This window comes from Pelodiscus sinensis, chromosome 1 (assembly GCF_052426305.1).
Source record: "Pelodiscus sinensis isolate ZL-2025 chromosome 1, ASM5242630v1, whole genome shotgun sequence".
Classification (NCBI taxonomy): Eukaryota; Metazoa; Chordata; order Testudines; family Trionychidae; genus Pelodiscus; species Pelodiscus sinensis.
The window spans coordinates 65,394,766-65,418,618 of record NC_143052.1 but is presented as its reverse complement, the minus strand read 5'-3'; the positions used below and the strand labels follow the sequence as shown (position 1 = coordinate 65,418,618).

At 46.2% G+C, this 23,853-nt stretch overlaps 1 protein-coding gene across 1 annotated transcript; it reads right to left on the bottom strand.

Annotated features, from left to right (window-relative positions):
- Positions 1 to 11,968: 11,968 nt before the first annotated feature.
- Positions 11,969 to 23,853, bottom strand: SLC35E3 (solute carrier family 35 member E3). Its single transcript, XM_025183887.3, has 5 exons — positions 23,322 to 23,853; positions 22,523 to 22,633; positions 20,462 to 20,620; positions 16,221 to 16,303; positions 11,969 to 15,733 (listed from the first exon to the last, which is right to left on the bottom strand). The coding sequence occupies exons 1-5, from the start codon at positions 23,703 to 23,705 to the stop codon at positions 15,547 to 15,549; spliced, it is 924 nt and encodes a 307-aa protein (XP_025039672.3). The 5' UTR covers positions 23,706 to 23,853; the 3' UTR covers positions 11,969 to 15,546.

Below are 23,853 nucleotides of genomic sequence, written 5' to 3'. Positions count from 1 at the left end.
GAATGGGCCACTCCACCTCTCTCTGAGCCTCCAATGCTGCAGACACATGTGTAGAGCTGCATCTCTCAACCAACCCAAAATGCACTGGGAATATGTGAGGGGAAACCCAGACTGGCCAAACAGAGCACAGAATACAACTGATTTTCAGAATACTGTGTTGACTCCTGAAAGAGCCTTTGGGTTCTCATCATCCACAGGGGAAAGTCAGATTTCAAGGATGGGTCCAGTTGGAAACTTAGATACATCACTCATGAACACCCGAGGGATATGCTTACATACCAAGAGGGTGTGTGGGAGCCTGCTCAAAAAAGAGTGGTGTGGGTAGCTGGACTAGAAGAAATAGGGATATTTAGTGGGGCTGAGCAGTGACTGGGTAGAGAAGGAAAGGGGTAGGGTCAGAATCAGTAATTCTCTTGGCCTGCATGGTATCTACAAATGCTGCCACAATCACCACTAATTTCTACCAACAAGTTTTCTTTCAGTTAAAAAAAATTAAATAGCAAAAAGCTCCATTAATAGACATTGAGGTGTCTGATGACAGCTCATGTCCTTCCAGAATGCCAACTGCAGCAACATTCAATTGTTAAAAAACCAGCAAATAAAGAGTTAATATACATGCCTGCATAACCTTACCTCTGCCCTTTTTGAGCAAATCCTCACCAAGCCATACTTGCACTCTGCCTTCTTAATGCATGCATCAGCCCTAGACAGCTCTTCTGTCAGAATACTGCATTTGTGACATTTGGCACACACTTCATACCCAGTGAATTCCACTGAAACCTGTGCTTTTCCCTTTCCCATCAGTAACACCACAGACTGGTAAATGTACATTTGACAAACTATGTACATTGGACAAACATCTCAGACACTTCGCCAAAGGATTAATGCCCACAAAACAGATATCAGACAAGATCACAAAGAAAAACCAGTTTCTTGCCATTTTAACCAGAAAGGACACTCTCTCAGGGTATGTCTACACTAGAAAGTTAGTTCGAACTAACGGACGTTAGTTCGAACTAACTTTCCTATGCGCTACACTAGCGCTCCGCTAGTTCGAATTTGAATCGAACTAGCGGAGCGCTTAGTTCGAACTAGGTAAACCTCATTTTACGAGGACTAACGCCTAGTTCGAACTAGCTAGTTCGAACTAAGGGCTGTGTAGCCCTTTAGTTCGAACTAGTGGGAGGCTAGCCCTCCCCAGGTTTCCCTGGTGGCCACTCTGGCCAACACCAGGGAAACTCTATGCCCCCCTCCCGGCCCCGGACCCCTTAAAGGGGCACGGGCTGGCTACGGTGCCCGTGCCAGGTGCAAGCCTGCCAGCACCCAGCTAGCAGACCCTGCACCTGGCACGGCACAGAGCCACCCACCCGATGCCCCCCAGCCCACCCCCTCTTGCCGGGACCAGGCTGGCGGCTCCCGGGAGCTTGTCCTGGACCGCAAGAGGCGGGCACCTTCCTGGGCTAGTGCGGACATCGTGGACCTCGTCCACGATCTCCGCACTAGGCACAGGAAAGTGGCCGTCTAGGGCAGGAGAGCTGCCAGCCTGGCCACCCAGGACCAGGTGTGCATGAAAATCAAGGGGGTCCACTGAGACCCCCGACACTGAGCCCTGAGCTTACAATGGCCGTACTGGGTCAGACCAAAGGTCCATCTAGCCCAGTAGCCTGTCTGCCAACAGCGGCCAACCCTAGGGACCCTGGAGGGGATGGACCGAAGACAATGACCAAGCCATTTGTCTCGTGCCATCCCTCTCCAGCCTTCCACAAACTTTGGGCAGGGATACCACTCCTACCCTCTGGCTAATAGGACTCCATGGACCCAACCTCCATCACTTTATCTCACTTCCCTTTCAACTCTGTTCTAGTTCTATCCTTCACAGCCTCCTGCAGCAAGGAGTTCCACAGGTTAACTATTTGCTTTGTCAAGAACAACAACTTTCTCTTACTAGTTTCAAGCCTGCTACCCAGTCCTTTCCTTTGGTGTCCTCTAGTCCTTCTTTATGGGAACTCAGGAAGAACTTTTCTGAATGCACCCTCTCCACCCAACCCCTGCTTTTAGAGACCTCTATCCTGTCCCCCCTCCGTCTCCTCTTTTCTAAGCTGAACAGTCCCAGTCTCTGTAGCCTCTCTTCATCTGGGACCTGTTCCCAACCCCTGATCATGTTAGTTGCCCTCCCCTCTCCCAGCCTTTCTCTTCCCCTCTCCCACCTCCTTTTCCCAGTCTCCCCCAGTTTTGTTCAATAAAGACAGAGTCAATGTTGGAAGAAACGTTATCTTTATTTTGTACATCAATAAGAAGGGGGGCTAGGGAAGGGCAAGTGGAAGGAGGTGAGGGAGGAATGGGGTACGAGCCCCCGATGGGGAGGACTGGGCTGGCTCTGCGGGCTTCTGGGGGTGGAAGCTCTCCTGCAGCCCCCCAATTACTCCCTCTCCGCAGATGGCAGCCTGCGGCAAGTGCAGCCGGGCTGATGGCCGAGTGGTGTGATGTGCCCAGTGTGGGCACTCAGGGCACTCCAAGCCAGAACTTCTTTGCAAGCGGGGCACCCCTTAGAACTGTGTGTCCGGGGTGGGGGTCGGGACCCTTTAAGCGCAGCCCTCGGCTAGCCTGAGACAGCATCTCCATGCTCTAAGTCCTCCTTTTATGCCCTGCCGGCACTGCTTCCGGCCATCATTAAGCCCTGTTCAGAGTCCACTCAATGTGGACTTACTAGTTCGAACTAGCAAAACGCTAGTTCGAACTAGTTTTTAGTTCTAGATGCGTTAGTTCGAACTAGCTTAGTTCGAATTAACTAATTCGAACTAAGTTAGTTCGAACTAGCGCTGTAGTGTAGACGTACCCTCAATGACTTAACCACCTGCATTCTGCTACAAAGACCTTTTACATCTGCACTTGAAAGAGAATCCTCTGAACTGTCATTCATGTTAAAATTCGACACTCTCCGGGAAGGAATGAACAAATACGCAAACTATCTTACCCATTGTGACGTAGTGGGGGTACCTGGCTGGTTTCTATGCTGCTGGCTCTGGGGTAACCCCCACTGGCTGCCGTGGGTACCACGACCCAGCAAAACAGGATGAGTCACTATGCAAACGAGTAGGGCCAGACACCCCCCATGGAGAGGAACAAAGGAAGGTGGAATGCTGCCCTGGCTGGGGGCAGGGCTGGAAGGGAGTTTAGTTGGTGGCTGTCTGGGAGCATGGAGGAGACAGCCTAGGGAGAGGAGCTGGAGTTTAGGGGCCCAGACTCCCCCCAACTCAAGGGGGCCTGAGGCATCCTAGCCCAGCTCTGTGACCAGACTACATCTGTGCTGTGCTGTATCCTGGAGAGGCAATAAACTTCCTCTACTCCACCGGCTGGTGCGGTCTGTTTGTGCCATTTCGGGGTGCAGGAGACGGGGGACCCCAACGCGCCGTCACACCCATTACCAAGATAGCTTTCCCAATTATCACCTCTAATACCATTAGCTCACAGACGTCCCACTCTCCCCACCTCTAATATCATCAATTCACAGACACTTACCTTCCTTCCTCTCCCCCCCCCCCCCGCATCTCCCTCCTGTTCTGAAATTTGATTTGTCCTTTTCATATGTGTTCATTTTTTTAAATTGTATCCTTTGGTATATATGGTTGTGACTATTTTCTTCCACTATTTGATCTGAGGAAGTGGGTCTGGCCCACGAAAGCTCATCATCTAATAAACCATCTTGTTAGTCTTTAAAGTGCTACATTGTCCTGCATTTTACCACAGACTGGTCTCACATCCCACCTCCCTGATGATAATTCCTGTGTCAAGGCCCCTGTGCCTTGCTACTTCAGACAACCTACATAATTTTGCAACCTGCTCCCCTTTCCTGCATTCACACTGTGGGCACAAATCATAATAAAAGTTCTGTGAAGCTCCTCAAACTAATCCCTGTCTTCTCAGCTCAGAAACACCTCTGCCCACCTGACCTATTTCCTTTGCCCTTCAAACCATTTAATACAGCTCCACCTCATGGAATGCAGCTGCAGTGCATGTAGGTAATTCCCAGGACCTAGTGTCTGTTGGAGGCTTACATGGGCACAAACCCTCTCTCTCTTGATTTCCTGGTTTTCAAAAGTTTGAGTTTTACTGAACTCAATATCCTGGAAGAGCACATACTATCAATAAGAAAATAGAACATCACACAACCTAGTTTTTTGCTGTTTAATTTAGAAAGACAGAACTAGATCTTTACACTCATGAGAGACAAGGTGTGTCTGCAATGGAAACCAATGTTCAACCTAACTCCAGCCCTCATCTTGTTTACTTAGCATTTTTTCCCCTTTTCTCTCATTAAAGCGGCAGAGAGTGGGCAGAAGTATTCTGATAGGTAAGTTTAACCCCCCCCCGACAAATGCTAGCTGTAATTTTGTTCCCAGTAAAATGAATGGTAAAGAACGGATTGATTTCAGCAGGAGGAGGACAGCTCGAGGCAGTCGTTCTCCCAGAGTCACTCTCAAATCTGTGGAGGAACAATGTTTCAAGCATCTTACCTACTTAATATCTCTATTAACTCCAGTAATACAACTTTAAAGTTGACTTGAACAACATGGAATTAAAAGGCCCCCTTCCTTTCAGTTCTTAAAATGAGATTAACTTCTGCCTTTCTGTCTTTCCAAACCTGTTGACAAACTTCACTAGCACCTATATCATTGCCTAAAGTATTAGTAACTAGATAACATCACAGTTGTACATGTAGTCTATAACATATTAATTAAAGAGCGAAATCACTGATCACTTACAATCCAAGCACACAAATGGACACAGCACAGTTAAAAACTAGATGTTGGGTGAGAGGGTATATTGCCAGTATGATTTATGAGAACAGATGTGCTAAACAAGTTATTGGTTAGAACTAAATTTTACTTCAATATGCTTAAAATATTTCTGCAGCTCCTACTATCCATAAGTCACTAATAAATGAGTGATTTTAATCATTAGTTCTTTACGTGTATTTAAACCTCAACAGAAATTCCCTCCTCCCGTCCTGCCTGCAGAGCAAAACCCTTTTTCAAGGGTGATCTACCTGTCCACAACTTTTTCAGAGAAATTTTAAAAAAACTATAGGCAGATTGAATAAGGTCTCAGTGTTCCTTTGGCCTTGTGCTACCATTGTGTATTCATTTAGCTGAGCAGACAGAGGCAGGGTAAATTCCTGCTGAATGGAAGCTCTGTTTTGAAGGTAGACTTCCAGGAAGACAAACCCCCTTTTCATACAGGGAACAGCAGCAAAGTACATTCCTTCAGTCTCCAGGCTGACAAGGAACTGTTCAGCATCAGCGGAAAAAGCTCCCTCAGCACAGTCCTTTCAACGCCTGCCATAGTATATTAAGTCCTACAAGATCAGCAAATACAAATGCTGCCAAACATGCCTAAGGATTGTCAAAATTATTTCAATGTTTCCCATTTACTATAAAAAAAAATGTCTCAAATGTCTGAATATAAGGTGAGTCTGAGTATAAAGGTGAAGGAATAATTCTTATTTCTTTGGGGGAAATTGGAGATCTCGTCTGCATTAGACTTATTTTCCTAAAGCTTCCTACCAATAGCCCCAATAGGGACAATGCTAGAGTAGACAAGTTGCCTTCCCCCGTTGAACTTTTAACCAGAGTAGTCTGGACCTGCTCTGAGCATGGCAAGAGAAGCTGAGTGGTTTAAATGCTAGCATATAAACTCCCACTGGAGCTGCCCTGGTGGTAGCAATAATGGGACAATTTTGAGGGAGACGATTACTATGGGGAGGCTTTGGCTCTCTCTCACAAGGTCCGAGGCCATGGCCCATCTCCTCAACACAGCTTTATCACCTTCAGAAAATAAACAAGCAAGTATGATTGGTCATTGCTTCAGGAATCATCTGTAGAAAATAAGATCTGCATGTAATGGGGATACCAACCAATGCCTTCTTTCCCTGGTCACACAGATCTTTAAAGAATACAAATTAACTGTTTGCTGCTCTCTCAACTTCAAGAAAAATGGCTAGTGAATGTGTTGAACAAATACATTACCAGTATGATAAACGTCTATATTCATTAATGATATATTTTTAGTGGTAAAAAAATCTCAGAGGGGTAGCCACGTTAGTTAGTAAATTTAAAAACAATGAGCAGACCTGTAGCATCTTAAAGACTAACAAATGTATCGTATAATGAGCTTTCATGGTAAAACCCTTACTTCATTTGACGAAGTGACTTCTGCCACAAGAGTTCATTATATGTTTGTTAGACTCTAAGGTTCCACAGGATTGCTCAGTATTTCTAATGGGATATTTTAGTAATGCTTAGAGCTCTACTAAGCATTAATAGCCATGAAAAACAGGTTACGGACCATAAAATCTGGTCTCCCCTCTGAAATCTTCTCTCTTGGGTGTTTTCCCCCTGTAGTACATACATTTAACAAGGGAAGCCAATGTTTTTCAAATGGGGGGTCCTGATCCAAAAGGAAGTTTCAAGGGAGTTGCAGTATTGCCATCCTTAATTCTGAAGACAGTTGCGCAGAAGTGGCTGCTGATTGAGGGCTCAGCTTTGCAGGCAGCAGCACAGAAGTAAGGGTGGCTAAAGGATACCATGTCATCCTTCCTTCTGCACTGCTGTTAGCAGTGGCTCTGTCTTCAGAGCTGGGCTCTTGGCCAGCAGCTGCTGCTCTCCCTCTCTGAAAGCAGTGGCAGCACTAGCAGTAAGAGTAGCCATACTGCAACTCCCCCCTACAATAACTTTGTGACACCCCCCCCCCCCCGCCCCGACTCATTTTTGGGCAGGACCCACACAGTTACAATACTGGGAAATTTCAAAAATAAATAGTTGAAATAATGACATTTGCTACTTTTAAAATCCTATGACAATGAAATTGACCAAAATGGTCTGTGAATTTGGAAGGGCCCTAGTAATGCTGAGTAGTAATATTTACATTAAAAGACTCTGGCATACACAAAATAGCTACAGTGATGATGGTGCACTGTGACGGAGTGAACAGCCCTTGTAAAGGATAGTATTACCTACCTGTTAGCTCATAGCATGATCCTTAAGAGCCTGGGCTGGTCTGATATTGAAAGACCAAGGAACTATGAGTGAGAAGAAACAGTCCCAGTGAATAAATGGCATATAGAAGGAACCCTGTTACTGCATCTTTAAGGGCCCAGGATCAGGAGCCTTGCACAGTGACTGGGGCAAAGTTCCCTTCTCCCCGCCAACTGTAGTAAGCATTGGGACAGGAAACCTGCATATACACCGCCCCCTCCTTCAGAGGAGACATGAGCAGGAGAGAGCTGATCTGTTGAATTTTCAAAAAGCTGCAGGACTAGCAGGGAGAAAGGGCCCAGCTGTAGGCAAAGCTCTGCAGCCAGTCTAAGCCACAGCCTCCCCATCTCCTCCACAGAGGAGAACTGGGGGCCACGGTAGCTGACAGAACCACAGCGCCAGAGAAGAGTTAAAGGAAACTCCTGCCTTAAAGAAGCAAACCACACAGTTGGGAATTAGGCAACTGGACATCCCATTATTACAGGTTTTGTCTTACACAGGCAACTATATGCCCTTCCCCTACAAACAATAAAAAAGTGACCCAAATTTTCACACTTATTTGGTCACTATTCAGAATATAGGCCAGTGAGTACCAGGGAACCCAGTGAGAGATGGGGCTCTCAGTAACAAACTATGAAAAGGTACCCCTGAAACAAGGACCATGGGAGGAAAGACCTTAGGGCTATGTCTACACTGGCCCCAAATTCCGGAAAAGGGATGCAAAGCAGGTAAGTCAGAAAAGGAAATCCGCGGGGGATTTAAATATCCCCCGCGGATTTAAATAAACATGTCCGCCGCTTTTTTTCCGGCTTGGGGAAAAGCCGGAAAAAAGCGTCTAGACTGGCACGATCCTCCGGAATAAAGCCCTTTTCCGGAGGATCTCTTATTCCTACCTGAAAGTAGGAATAAGAGAACTTCCGGAAAAGGGCTTTATTCCGGAGGATCGTGCCAGTCTAGATGCTTTTTTCCCGGCTTTCCCCAAGCCGGAAAAAAAGCGGCGGACATGTTTATTTAAATCCGCAGGGGATATTTAAATCTGCGGGGGATATTTAAATCCCCCGCGGATTTCCTTTTCTGACTTACCTGCTTTGCATCCCTTTTCCGGAATTTGGGGCCAGTGTAGACGTAGCCCAGGGGTGAACCAGTGGAACAGACTCCAGGAATAGCACAGTGGGAAGCAGGCCAGCAGCAAAGGGTGGGAGACTCATGACTGTCATTTTTATGTGGAACTCGGAGTGGGTGGGCCTGGATTCCTCTACCAATGGGGCTCCTTCAGTGTGCAACTGGGCCTGTCATGGAGCTGTTACACCCATCGCCCATTGAGGGCAGGGGGAGAGATGTGTTACAGCCCCACTGTTGAGTCTCTAGGGTGCGGCTCTGTGGCCTTGGTCAGCAGCCCAGCTCTTAGTAGCAGAGCAGTAAGTCCAAAGTCAGTAACGCAGCTCTTAACTATCAGGACAATGCAGCCTAGTGGCCAGAGTCAGTAGCATGGTGGGGTCCAGAGTAGTATCAGGACATGGGGTCCCAGGCCCGCCCTCTCCTCTAGTTCGCAGCCCAGAGCCCTGGTGGTAGTGGAGTTGCCTGCCTCCAGCTTGGCAAGGATCCCACTGAAACACGCTGAGCCCATTTATGGTTCTACAACTGCTTCTCCACAAATTTTGCCTGGGTCACTTCGTACCCTATTCTTTACAATTTTCTGTCTCTTGGTGTTCGTCTAGACTACACTGCTCTTTCGAAAGGGATGTAAATGAGTCTGATCGAAAGTGCAAATGGAGCACAGATTTAAATATCCCACGCTTCATTTGCATATTTACGTCAGATAGCTGTTTCAAAAAAGGGAATTTCGAAAGTGAAATCGCAGTCTAGATGTGGTTCTTTCAAAAAAAATCTCCTTTTTCGAAAGAACCCATGCTCCTGAAAAAATGGGGAGTACGGGTTCTTTCAAAAATAGGGTTTTTTCCCCGAAAGAACCGCATCTAGACTGTGGTTTCACTTTTGAAATACCCTTTTTTGAAACAGCAATCTGACGTGAATATGCAAATGAAGCGTGGGATATTTAAATCCACCCTTCATTTGCACTTCGATTGGGCTCATTTACATCCCTCTTTCGAAAGAGCAATGAAGTCTAGACACATCCTTGGTCTCCACAGTCTCTCCCTTCTCGGCAGTCTCAAGCCTGTCTGTCAGGGTCCATCTCCATCTCACTGGCCTCTGGGTCTTGGCATGCAGGCCATCCTAAGTCAGGAGCACATCTCCTTCCCCACCAACAGTCAGTCCAGAATGAGCTGCTCTGCTGCCTTTTACATACTGTCTCCAGCTGCAGCATGGCCAGCAAAGACAAGGATTAACCACTTCTGTACCAGGGCTGAAGCACCCTGTCAAAGGGCCACACGCAAGGAGGCCAGGGTTCTCATGCCCTCAGGCTAGGGTAACTGATCTCCTGAAACATTAGACTTTGTAGCGCTCTGAAAGGGAAAAGGACTACCAATCTAGCTGGAGGGCTGAGGTTATAACTGGAGGGACAATAAGTCATCTCAAAAGCTAGGCTTGCTTGGTTTTGTCACAAAGGGATACCAGAGATTGAAGCTGACCAATTAACACAAAAAAGGAAACCATGTATATTAGAAAAAAATCGAATTCCCTGGTTTTCTGTTAATGAAAACTAAGATGACTTAGAATCTTAAATGCAGGCAATTAGTAGGAATAAAATATTAAAACCCAGCTACTTTCCAAATGAACCAGTATTTGGCAGAAAGATCATTAATCTGTAAGAAATGCTTTCAGAATGTGCGTCAAAGATGTTTAGTATTATTGTTCTCCCCTCAGGATTGCAGTTTGGCTACACATTTTACTGTCAGAACAAAGAACTTTCATCATAAATGTTTGTGTGCATGTACGCACGGTCTCTTCTTCTAATGAGGAAACATGCCAGTTCCACAAAATCTCAATGGTTAAACTGTAGAAAAAAGAACAAAGACCTGTATTTTCTGGGAATTTTTCTGTATCTGCCTCTCCCACTCCTGTAATTAGTTTGCAGGCTAATCCTGTTTACTTTAGTTCTGTGAGTATCCCAGGGACCTCAAAGGAGATTGTATGCGGGTAACGGGACTGGATCCTAATAGTGCAATTTTACTTGGTTTGATTTGAATATAGTAGTGTTTCACAATGTCCAGCCCTTACATAGCAGTTTTCTAGGGATGTCAATGTGTAGTCACATACACGATACGCCTGGGCTTACTGGTTGATCTTGTTCACTACACACACTGCATCAGAGGCAGCGGGGGCGGGGAGAGCAGGAGCTGGTGCCTGCAAGAAGCTGGTTTTAAGCAGGCTCCCCACAAGCACCGGATCCTCCTGCTCTCACATCCTGTGCTGCTGCCTTTGACAGAGGCAGCAGCGCAGAGAGTGAGGGAAGCAGACTGGAGCTGATTCCTGCAGGAAGCTGGCTTTCAAGCAGGCTTCTCTCATGTGCTGGCTCAGCAGACTCACCTGCCTCTACATTGCTGCCTCCTACAGAGGCGGGGAGGGGAGGGAGTAGCTGGTGCTGGGGGGGAGCCAGCTTAAAAGCTAGTTCTTCCCAAGCACCAGCTCCCCCTGCACGCTGCTGTCTTATGACAGGCAGCAGCACTGGGGAGGGGAGGGAATGGGAGGCTGCTGCAAAGCAGCCTCTGTCCATGGTGGCCAGGGCTCACCGCAAACAGTAGCTGCTGCCACCCCACACTACTGTCTCTGTATCAGAGGCAGCACCATGGAGCAGCAGGCAGCCGGTTTGCGCGGGGAGCTGGTTTTTGAACTGGCTCCCCTGGCAAACCGGTTTCCACTTGGCACCCCACACTACTGCCTCTGATACACTAAGATTTCATGCGGTTACATGACCATTCAATTACACAATATCTAACACCCCTACATTTTTCACCAGTCAATTTTAAAGCATTGCACAAATTCTCTATCTGTATTGTTCTCTCCATTGTACAGATAGAGAAGCTAAGGCATTTTTCTCCTGTACCTCATCCGAGGTCATAATCATTATTGGTTTAATGAAATGAGGCCCCACATTCCATACAACAGCCGTTCTTTGTTTGGAATCAATACAAGAATTTTTAAATGCTGTGGCCAGTCAATTCCAAAATGTCAGGAATGCCGTATCTAGACATCAGTGGATAGAACTCTTCTGGTTTGGGCCTTCCGGCATATCACATCTGCCACATCAACTCTGCCCACCTTCCCACTCCAGTTCAAAAGATGGAGACCGGGAATTATTTATCTCCTACAAAGAAATAATGGAAGGGTGACAGGGAGGATGAGGGACATGATATCCCTGGAATGGGGGACGACAAAGCAGGACAATGGAATGTTAGAAGAGGGACGAGAGCACAGAGCATCTAACACAGGGAAAGAAAGTAGGCAACAATGATATGAGGCCGGGGACATGGAGAGCGGAGCCCTGACATATATTGGAGAATGAAGGACCTTTATGTGAGAAAAGAGGAATGGAGGGAGAAGAGGTTAATGGGGTTGCAGAAATCCCTTTATGTAAGGGTGGGGTAGCAACAAGTCCCTGTGTGAATAGGAGGTTGGGAAAGTAGTACAAAGGAAGTCTGGGAGTGGAGGAATGGATCCAAGGATCCTCTGGAATGCAGCAAGATTACTCTTCAGAAACAACAAAGTGTGTGACCCTCTAGCATGTATATTAAGTTTATAAAATCATAAATGGTGCTGGTCTTAGATTGCTTTGGACTTTTTATTAAAAATGCAGCCAATTAAAAAAATCCAGATATACCTCTTCTCAAAAATCTAACAGTACCGAGGGGTACAGTACAGGTCACATAACTAAATTCTGTTTTCCTCTCCAACTATGTATCAAGCAATCTACTTAGCTCATGATTACACATCGTCCCTGTTTAATATTTTGAAATGTATGACAAAGACAAGAGAGAAGTTCAAGAATTATTTTATTCATCAGTCATACTAGGTAAAACCCAAAGTAGAACTGCTAAATATGAAAAAAATCCAGTCACTTCCTGTCATCAATAGGACACACACATTTTCCAGCCACAGACTATATTTATAGTGTAGCCTTTTCAGTTGTCAATGCTTTTAAATTACTTTCTTAATTTTGTTTTTTGCCATTTTGAAGATCAGCTGCTATGGTGAAAATCATTTCCACCATCATACAATGTTCTTGTGGTGTATTTACATTTTAGAACAGCTTGTGCACAGCACAAATCAATGCAAACTGTTTTCTCAGTACATTCACTGAAGAATATGCACCTAAAGACTGCACTGTTCTGCACATATTTGTCTTTAAATTCTAATACATTATAGATATATAAAAATTTATATAAATTTCCCTTACACCTGTATAATGCCTTTACTGATGGTAAAGATGTAAACCAGGGGTGGCCAACCCGCGGCTTCTGAGCCGCATGCGGCTCTTCAAAGGAAAAATTGCGGCTCCCACACCCGCGGCTATTCCACGTTTCCCTGCTCTGACCTTTTTTCCTTGTCTGATCACAGCGCTGTGGGGCAGCGAGATCTGATGCTGCGGCTGATGGAAGCCTGCGTGGGCCACATGCGGCCCTTAAAAGGGCAGCGGTTTTTTTTTTTTTGTTTGATTGGTTTTTTTGCTCAACAACTTCTTTTCCTCAGCTCTTTGTGCTGTATCCACCACTATTTTGGCTCTTTGTAACGGGTTGGCCACCCCGATGTAAGCTGTTTATAACACTGAAACAATAGAGTAATTATTTGAAAATCGAACTCCAATATCTGAATTTACAAGCCTGAAAACAGACCAAACTGTAAAAATTACTTGATTGAGATTGCTTCTTACACATTATCATAGCTTAAAGATTTCTGATCATTTATATTGTAAAGAAGCTTAGATAATCTATCCAATCATTTACAGCTGTGGGTGGCTGTAAAACCCAAACACATTTCAGTTCATATGATTTTCCTCTTTAAAGCTACTATACATAAATGAAAACAAAACAAAATACCAGTGAAGGAGTGCAAATAAATTCTAATCACTTGCCAATCTGACAAACGTGTTTCTGCCACTAGGGATGTTAAATATCAGTTAATTGAATAGTCGATTAACCTCCTGAATTCTTATTGGTTAGTTGACTATTGTATAGTCCTAAAGGGTGGGGCTGGCAGCCAGTACACTCCGGCTCCTGAGGAGCTCCCTGCTACCTTGTGCTGCTGTCTCTCTCTGAGGCAGCAGCACGGGGTGCCAGGCGGGAGCTGGTCTGTGATAAGGATGTTAAATGGCGAATAACTGACTAATCGAATAGTCAATGTGTTTTGCATCGATTAGTCGATAGGGCGCCTTCGCAGTGTAGCAACAGCCCTGTACCTGTTGCTACACTTCAAAGGCGAAAGTGCCCCATGGATCCCAGCGTCAGCTGGAGACTCTGGCTGACCCTGAGCTCTCTGCGGGGTTTCAAAGCGGCAACATTGCACAGAATCCAGGATCAGCTGGGGACTCCCCTGCTGACCTTGTGCTGCATGCAGTGTTTCAAAGCCGGGGTCCCCAGCTGATCCTGAGCTCCATGCGGAGCTGCCACTTCAAAATGCCACTAGCAGCCTGAGGACACCCCAGCTGGCCCCAGGCTGCAGGCAGCATTCAAAGTGACAGCACCGCGTGGAGCCTGGGTTTGGCTCCAGGCTCCACTCGGCGCTGTCGCTTTGAAGTACCCCTTCTTCCTCCCCCTTCCCCACTGCCTCTTTCTGATAGAGGCCAAGGGGAGAAGGAGCGACTAGTCCTTCACATCCCACAAGGAGAGACAGTTTTAAAACCAGCCCCCCACACAGACTGGCTGCCTGCCACCCCACACTGCAGTCTCTTATTCAGAGGCAGCAGCACGGGGTGGCAACAGCAACTGTCCGGGGTGGGAGGTCTGAGCTCCCAGACTCAGTGCAAGCCAGGACTGAGGCGGGCTGCCTGCCCATCCACCCAGCTCCTAATACACTTTAAATGCAGAGCTGCATCGGGGTAGGTCCCATACGCAGAGCAAACTGGGACTGAGCCAGGCTGTTGGACAGCCTCCTTAAAAATGTACTGGCAAAGGGGGAATGCATGTATTCTACAGTATTAACCTACAAGCTTTACTTATTGGTTAATCCAGGGGTTCTCAAACTTTGTGATACTGCAACTCCCCTCTAAGTTGCTCGCGACCCACCCCTAAGTTGCTCGTGACCCCCCGGGAGGGGGTGTCAGGACCCCCAGTTTGAGAAACATGGGGTTAATCAATTACTTGATCATACTATTACATCCCTATCTACCACATTTTCTGAAAGCAAGGAAACTTGACAATTTTCCATTTTCTACAGTATGGCCCTCAAAACTTCCTTTCTAAATAGCCAAAAAACTATGCACAGTGCTGGCCCAAGGTAATCTTCAAAGCACTCAAAATTTACAGAGGAACCTCTGCTCGTCCAAAGATCTGCTACAGATTTCTCTGAAGAGATTTGTCTTTCTATTATGGATAGCATGACAGTTTAAATTTCCTAGCAATCCATTGGCCTTTCCCTATGCAAACAGTAACAACGAAACCTGCAAACATAGGATGTACCTTGCCCTTTCAGGGATATACAGCATGAGGGGCACGAAAAGGAAAGGCTCAAACAGGAGGGTCACCTCCCACATCACTAGGAGGCAATAAAAAAAATCAGTGGCCTACAAGGGTTAGTCCCTGATGGGCTGCTGCTGCTGCTATGTTTACCTGTACCTCTACAGGTACAGGGCAATCATAGCTCTCATTGGCCACAGATACCTAAACAGGTGGGTGCTTTTGTGTCTTACTTGCAAAACCATTTTCCTTTGTCAATTAAAAGCAAACTACGTAGGTTTACAAAGCCCACAATGGTTCAGAAGTTCTTGTGAAAGTCCATTTTTGACACTGGAAAATCATGAAGCAGAAACAGAACGTTTAGTGACTTACTGAATATCTTGGTAGAACTAGAGATGAACTTGAGCTGCTAAATTCAGAGCAGGTTTCAAGTGTTCCCAAAGTTTGGGGCATTTGGTTTTTATAACTAGACAAATTTGTTGCCTGAGTCTCCACTTCATTAATAATTTTATCTGATCCCTTCAGCAGAAAGTTATTTAGGCAGTTTCGCCCCACACACAGGCAGCAGATACAGAGGCAGCAGCACAGGTGGGGGATGGAAGGGGACATAGGAAACAGGCGGCTCCTGAGGAGCCATCTCCCTGGTGTATAAATGTGTAAATGCTGAAGATTTCAGCGACTGCACATTTACCTAAATACATTCATTTGAACATTCCTAACACAGGCTACTTAATTTTTTAAAAATGTTACTACGTAAATATAGGATGGAGTAAGATGGCAAATATGTCTTATGTAATGATTAATTTTATTTCAGCATGGTGATTAGGTGGCAGTACTAATACAGATTTTATGTCAGCTATTTTACCCAGTCTGCAATCAGTGCATATTTAATATTTGTTTTCCTTCTCTCTGATGCTGTATTATCTCCAGAATATCTTGATTTATGGACGTTGCACCAGTTTACTCTTACTTGCTTCCTGCTCACTAAGTTTGAAATGGGTATAAGCTAAAATGCCTAACAAAGTACATAGAATCCCAAAGACTTGATTAAGTGTCAGTGGATCTTTAAACAACAGGTACCCTCCCAAAAGAGTGATGCAGAACTTGAAGTGTCCAAACATATTATACCTACATATCTCTGTTAAGGAGCATAACAAAATGTAAAATATAAAAAACAAATAGTTAATCTCTTAAGTGTTCATATCTCTAACTCCAAAACGAGCTACAGTTTTTCACAATTTCTATTCACATAACTTGTGCAATTAAAATTAACGACTTGAATTTATGGAACACCTTTTGTGGAATATGGTTTAAAATAAACTGACACTTGCTATACAAGCAAATCACTTCACACTTTTACTATAGTCACAAAATAGTGTGTAAATGTTTTAGTATTGTTCTAATAGACATAAAGTATAAAATTAAACAGAACATCTGTACAAAATGTAAGAAAGAACAATGAGAGACTGAATTGTGCTTTTTCAGTTTTAAGATTTACAGTAAAGCAGGTGAATTACCAGCCTATTTCTCCAGCTTTTTTCATTGTGAAATATACCTGACTGAATATTGCCATTCATCTGAAAACAAGGAGACTGGCCAATAATAAAAAGGATACGTGACAGGTGATGTGTTTCCAATAATCCAGTAAATGGATAAGTTTACCATAAAGGCTATTATACCAGACAGCAGCACCATTAGCTGTAGATTAATGGACACAGTCAGTAATCTAATATATTTCTACCACCTCTAGTTACATCCCCAAATTGTCAAATGCAAATCAGTAAAATATCAAACAAACAAGAGATGAGAGAAAACTAAGAACAACAACAAAAAATGCAAATGTGAGTTCTAATTTTACACAGATACTGGTGATTTAAGTATTTCAGAACATGCAAAAGGTAAATTTTGCTACAAAATTTCACCTTCACTTGCTGTGTCTAAGATAATGGCCCCAGAAATTAAACTGCTCACTCACAAAAAAGGGTGCTCCACAAACCTAATTAAAAGATCATAGCTTTTAGATGCAAAACTCCATGAAGATTATGGAAGGAATTATTTATTAAATATCTGCCCCATTTGTTCTAATTGTTCATTATTCCAGTCACTGATTTCAGTACCAATAGTAGAGAGAGAACTTGCATCAGTCACTGGCTGGCATATCTCTAACTAGGTAACAGGTACTTTCTAAATTAAAGGTACCTCCAAGCCTTACATGATGGTATTTAATCGATGAGATATATTTGAGCCCTTGTCCTCTTAGGGACATCACGAAGATGAAGAAGGAGACTAAGTCCTCCCAGTAACTGCTGCCTGCACTCCTCCCCACGGAAGTGAAGTCAGAAAGAGGTGAGAGCATTTGTATCTTTTCCCCAGTGGAAGAGGACTGCTGGATCTAGGGGCGCATTTAAATATTTTTACTTTAAAAAGCTAGGACAAGCTTCTGGATTTCATAAGAGCTCTGGGTAGGTGTAGGAACAAAAAGGTTCATTTCTTTTGTTTATTAGGATCTTTTTCATATCAATTTATTTTTAGCTTTTGTTTAATGTGCTTTAAAAATAAACTGACACTTGTTATACAAAGCAAATCACTTCACACTTATTGCAAAAAGAAAAACAGTCCAACTCTAGAGGAATGGTTCACAAAATATGGTAGAATCGTGTGTTAATATTACCATGACAATTATGTACCCAACAAAATACACAGAATGCAAATAGACACTTAGATATTTGGTCAGCATTTACTTTATAATCAAAACACATTTGCCTGAAAATAACCAGCACAACTGTCTTTCACTGAATAAAATCACTGGAAACGACATGTCTCAGAGAGGTAGCTGTATTAATCTCAATCTGCAAAAACAGCAAGGAGTCCTGTGCACCTTAAAGATTTAGATTTATTGGGGCATAAGCTTTTGCCCCAAAAAATGTGTTAGTCTTTAAGGTGGCACAGAACACCTTGTTTTCGGAAATGACATGTACAGAAAAACTCCAGTTGTCCAGCATCCAGTGGTCCGGCACTCCTGATAATCCGGCACCACCTGGAACCCGGAAGTGCTCCAGGCAGCCAGACAATTGGAGCTGCTCTGCCCAGGGCTTCTCCGAGTCAGCCACATCAGTTTCAGCAGCTGCTGACTTGGGGACCCCCGGGGCAGAGCAGCTGGGGTGCTACCGGGTTGGTCCCGCAGTGCCGCCGCTCAGCGCTTCAGGACCAACCTGGCAGCACTCCAGCTGCTCTGCCCTGGGGTTCCCCAAGTCAGTCGCTGGACAGTTTCAGCAGTGGCTGACTTGGGGACGCCTGAGGCAGAGCAGCTGGGGTGCTGCCGGGTTGGTTCCGCAGTGCCGCCACCGCCCCCTCCCCCTCTCCCCATCTACCCCCAGACCCCCATGCCCCTGCCGTTCCAATAGTCCGGCATATTTGATAATCCGGCACCCCCTGGGTCCTAAAGATGCGGGATTATCGGAAGTTTACTGTACTGGATGTTGTAATGATGCTCACTATAAAAGTAACACCCTGTAAAAGAGGGAAGTGATGACTACATTGCTTTGTCATGTCTCTAAACAAAAGTTCACTGTTGTACTGATTTTTGTTTCTCTAATATTTACACGGCAACTAAAAGCTTCCTAAACAGTTGAATAAGTTGCTTATTACTGAACTTTAGAGGGAGCCACTGTCTACTTTTTCCCTGTTACTAAAAAGGGAACAAGAAACAAGAAGAGGAGAAAATTCTTAGGCCACGTCTCACTACAGAGACTGCAGTGACATAATCTGATAGCACAGACACAGGATCTTTTGATATTCCGCCTTCCTTACAACTAGGTCCAGGGAAGAAGTCTCTCCCAATCTAGCTATATTTATGCTGATTTTAGGATGGTGTAGCTAAGTGTTTTTCAAACTCGGGTCGCGGGGCTGCCACGGTAAGATGCTGGCAGGCCCATGCTCCTTTGATTACTTAATGTGTCTGTAGCCACGGAGCCTCGCAGCTCCCATTGGCTGCAGTTTGCTCTTTCAGGCCATTAACGGGAGCTGAAAGGCTCCATGGCTACTGACACATTAAGTAAACAAAGCATTGTGGGACCACCAGCAGCTATCTTGGTGGTCCCATGACCCAGGTTTGAAAAAAGCTGGTGTAGCTACAGGACTCAGGAGATTTTCACACCCCTGCATGCTATTGCTACAGTAAAACTCCATTAGTCCGGCATCCAATGCTCCAGGACTCCTGATGGTCCGGCACCATCAGGAACCCGGAAGTGCTGGGGCAGCCGGACAGGCTTCCCCATTCAGCTGCTGCTGAAACTGACCAGCAGCTGAATCGGGGAAGCCGGGAGCAGAGCAGCTGGGGTGCTGCCGGGTTGGTCTCGTAGCCCTGCCCCTCGGAGCTGCGGGACCAACCCGGCACACCCCAGCTGCTCTTGGGGACGCCTGGGGCAGAGCAGCTGGAGTGCTGCCGGGTTGGTCCCGCAGCGCCAAAGGACGGTGCTGCAGGACCAACCCGGCAGGACCCCACCTGCTCTGCCCCAGGGTCCCCGATTCAGCCGCTGCTGAAACAGATCAGCGGCTGATTCCAGGAAGCCCAGGGCAGAGCTGCTCTGCCCGGGGCTTCCTGGAATCAGCTGCTGATCTCTTTCAGCAGCAGCTGACTTGGGGACCCTTGGGGCAGAGCAGCTGGGGCGCTGCCGGATTGGTCCCGCAGTGCCGAGGGGCGGCGCTACGGGACCAACCCCGCAGCACCCCAGCTGCTTTGCCCCAGGCGTTGGGATTCAGCCGCTGCTGAAACTGACCAGCAGCGTCAGTTTCACCAGCAGGCTGAATCCGGACTCCTGGGGCAAAGCACCTGGGGTGCTGCCGGGTTGGTCTCGTAGCGCCACCCCTCAGCACTGCGGGACTAACCCGGCAGCACCCCAGCTGCTCTGCCCCAGGGGTCCCCAAGTCAGCCGCTGCTGAAACAGATCAGCAGCTGATTCCAGGAAGCCCCGGGCAGAGCAGCTCTGCCCCGGGCTTCCTGGAATCAGCCTCTGATCTGTTTCAGCAGCAGCTGAATCGGGGACCCCTGGGGCAGAGCAGCTGGGGTCCTGCCGGGTTGGTCCCGCAGCGCCGTCCTTTGGCGCTGCGGGACCAACCCGGCAGCACTCCAGCTGCTCTGCCCCAGGCGTCCCCAAGAGCAGCTGGGGTGCTGCCGGGTTGGTCCCGCAGCCCCGAGGGGCAGCGCTGCGGGACCAACCCGGCAGCACTCCAGCTGCTCTGCCCCAGGCGTCCCCAAGAGCAGCTGGGGTGCTGCCGGGTTGGTCCCGCAGCCCCGAGGGGCAGCGCTACGGGACCAACCGGGCAGTACCCCAGCTACTCTGTCCCAGGCGTCCCCAAGAGCAGCTGGAGTGCTGCTGGGTTGGTGCCATAGCGCCGCCCCTCGGCGCTGCGGGACCAACCCGGCAGCACCCAAGCTGCTCTATTGCAGGCATCCCCGATTCAGCTGCTGCTGAAACTCACCAGCAGCAGCTGAATCAGGGACGCCTGGGGCAGAGCCGGACTATCGTAAGGGGGGGGCTATGAGGTGTCTGGGGTGGCATCCCCTCCCACCCACTCCAGACCCCATATAGCCCCCCCTTCTGATAGTCCGGCATATCTGATAATCTGGCACCTCCTGGGTTCTAAAGGTGTCAGATTATCGGAAGTTTACTGTATCTTGACCTAAATGTAGACCAGACATTACTTCGCTCTCAAACAATAAAGGGAAATGGGGAGGGATTCTCTTTTCCTCACAGCCTCCATCGCATTCACTGTCAATGACTGTATTTGAAGCTGATATATTAAGTAAAAAGGTCATTGGTGTTAAATTAAAAAAAATAAAATAGACAATCTTACCACAGCAGAAAATGTCCAGGGTCCAAATATCCCCCCTTCTCCAAATACCGGCTCAAAGAAGGGAACGATACACAACAACATGGCAGAGGACATTGGTGCCTGATAGTACAGCAACTGCATAGAGTTTACTTGCAACTCATGCTGCTTGGCTCCTACCCACTAAAACCAAGAGATAAAGTTGTTAAACATGAGGAAAAGTAAATCCTCATCTCAAAGCAATTTGGTTACTAATAAGGATCTCATATAGCCAGCACTACATAATAAAATAGAATGACTGTTCTATTTTCCACTTCCATTTACTGAAAACCAAATATTTTAATCACGTGTGTTAGTCTTCCCCCCGTTTGGAGTAGACAGTGGTAAGCCACTGGCTGCAGATATAAGAGGAAGGAATAGAATTTGCTGAAAGAGCTTTTTCATGACAAGGTCTGGTAGTTAATACTTGAATCTTTCTCCCTTAATCTTCTTTCTATTCTTTGTCTTCTCCCATATTCTAAATCTGCCACTCGAGTAAGGACAGATAAATAGGTGGGTTTGAAAGGAGCCAGTTTTTTCTCTCTCACACCAGTTCTGGATCTAGCCTAGGGATCAGTACCTTCCCGGAATAAGAGCAAGCAATTATTACAGAAAAAACTTCTCTCATCACCTTCCTACTTCTATCGGGTGCCCGAGTACAATTATTAAAGTCATAGCTGGATGCATCAAGTTACTTGCATGCAGTTTCCACAAATTGTGTGAAAGCATGCAACATTTGAACAGCATATTTTAGGCAACTCTTTACACCAGCCTTCAATCCTTCCAAATTACTTTGCCTCTTGCAGAAGTCTGATTTGTCTTTGGATACCCTAAGTTTCACCTCACAAATCAGGCATAAATATACCAAACTGTCACAGCACTCTTACTAAAAAACTGATTACTTTTGCATTTCTAACAGTTACAAAATAAATCAAATTGAATATAATTATTATACTGTATACACAGGAATGTAAGTACATAGAACAGTGTAAAGTTATTATCTGTATGAAATTTTAGTTTGTACCAACCTTACCACAGTTACTTTCTCTATGCACCCATCTGAGTTGACATTATGATACATATGCTAAGCATGAATATTTTTAGAATTCCAGGTTTTTCCTTCCTTGCATACTAAACTTGATTTTGATATTGATTATAACTGAAATTTTGAGTATGTATAATTTAATTGTTGTTTTCTTAGCATCTATGATTAGTAACATGATTATAAACAAAAAGCTCTTTAGACAAATTATTTTCAAAGCACTGATATTTTACTGCATTTAATTATAATAAAGCCACTATTTAAAAAAGAGCATTTACTGTCAGTAAATTTATGAGACACAACTTACTAGAGTGAAATAACCTCTATTTTATATTAAAATATAACTATGATTATGCTTAATTCTATGTAAGGGCTTTTTAAGAAAGTAACTTTGCCTATTTCTCATAGAATACTAGAACTGGAAGGGACCTCAAGAGGCCATCAAGTCCAGTCCCTTGCCTTCACGGCAGGACCAAACACCATCTGTAATATCATCCCTGATAGATATCTGTTCTCCTCCTTTTTCATAGATTTTTAAGGCCAAAAAAAAGCCCACCATTGTAATCTAGTGTGACAGTCAACAGAACCTCACCTAGTGTTTTCTACCATAAGCCCAAAACTTCAGTTTGAGCTGTAGTTTATCTTTTTAGAAAGATACCAGTTTTGATTTAAAAAGACTTCACGAGACAGAGAATGAACCGTGTTCCTAAGCACATTGTGCCAACTGTTATTACCCTCATTGTTACAAATGTACACATTAAAAATCAAGTCTGAATTAGTCGAGCTTCAGCTTCCAACTACTATTACCTTTTTATGCTTTTTTTGGCTAAAGAGCTGTGAACTACCAGAAATTTCTTCCCTCCTACTATAGACCATGACTAACCTAAGACATACCAATCCCAGACCACCCAGTCTGCCTCCATTCTTTACTGAAATTTGAAACAAAGTATCAAAACGTTATATTTGTTATGAAATATGCACGTAGAGAAGAGTAAATTACTAACCACTTGATAAAGGGATGTAACTAGAACACCAAGGGTAGCAAACACCATTCCAGGGAAGTTAAACTTCACATCATAATAGGAATTTAGGAATACACCTAAAGTTATGGGAATCTGTAAGGAAAGAAAATATTGGTTATTACATTTGCTGCACATGGAACTCAGTGGATCAACACTTGTTCTCCTCCAATGTTGTGGAAAGATCTGCAGGCACAGCCTCATCCTTTTAGCTGGAGTTACTCAAGCTCTGTAACCAGATTGTAAAGTATATTTCATAAGACCTTCACCAGCACTAGATAATAAGATCGAAGCCCGATATAACACTGCTACAATCTCATGTTGATATGAAAAAAAATCAAACACAAGGCCCTGACACTGATCCACAAGATTCCATCGAGGCCCCTAGTGCTCAGAGATGAGGTGGCAGCATTTGGCGATAGTGCCTTTTTGCTTATTCCTGGCTCGTTGAGACGTTTCGCCACAGTCCACGCGAGCCCGGCTACACCACGCACCAACACACAGCAGCAGGCCAATGGGCATTAACCCCGTGAGGGCAGCAGTCCGCCCTGTTGTCTAAGGAGCCAGAGAAGCATGGAAATCCTGGTGACTCAGCTGACAGATTTACTCATCAGTGAGCTCTAAAGGGAAGGCGGCGACGTTGCTGGAAAGGGGGAAATAACCCTTTGGAAAGGGGTAAGAGGGAGAGGGGACAGGAAGCTGCCTCCCCTGCTGGGGGGAGGGGGCGCCCCGATCCGCCCCGCAGCGGCCAAGGCAGACAGGCCGGAGGGGGACTCCGGCTCACCAGGGTGAGCTTGATGCGCAGCGGGAAGCTCTTGCCGTAGAAGAGGCTCTGGATGGCCACGATGGCCGGCGTGGTCATGGCCTTGGCCAGCTGGTAGGTGCCGATGGTGTTGCTCTGCAGGGACAGGTTGGTGAACACCACGAAGCCGCAGAAGCTGAGCGCCAGGGGCAGCACCTGGCGGGGCCGCAGGCGCTTGGGGGCGAAGACGCGCAGCGCCTGGCACAGGCCGAGGCCGAGCCAGGTGGCGGCGAAGTGCACCAGCGTGAGGCTCAGGTTGGGGAAGCCGAGCCGCACGTAGAGCCACTTGTTCAGGAACACGATGCAGATGGAGGCGCCCAGGTTCACCAGCAGCCCGGCCGCCAGCCAGCCCGGCCCCGGCCCCATGGCGCCCGCCAGCCCGGCCGCCGCCCCCGGCTCCTCCGCGCGCAGCGGGGCCGGCCGCCCGGCCAGCGAGTAGGGCGCAGGCAGCAGCCCGCCCGCAGCCAGCGCTCCCGGGCGGGCAGCGGCCGCCGCCTTCCCCCGCCCACCGCCG

Bases quoted from the DNA above. Each gene is read 5' to 3' on its own strand.
- SLC35E3 (XM_025183887.3), bottom strand. From the start codon at position 23,705: ATGGGGCCGGGGCCGGGCTGGCTGGCGGCCGGGCTGCTGGTGAACCTG. The intron at 22,634-23,321 runs GTGAGCCGGAGT...CTTTCCTTACAG, and splicing joins TGCGCATCAAGCTCACCCTG to ATTCCCATAACTTTAGGTGT. The intron at 20,621-22,522 runs GTTAGTAATTTA...TCTTGGTTTTAG, and splicing joins TTACATCCCTTTATCAAGTG to TGGGTAGGAGCCAAGCAGCA.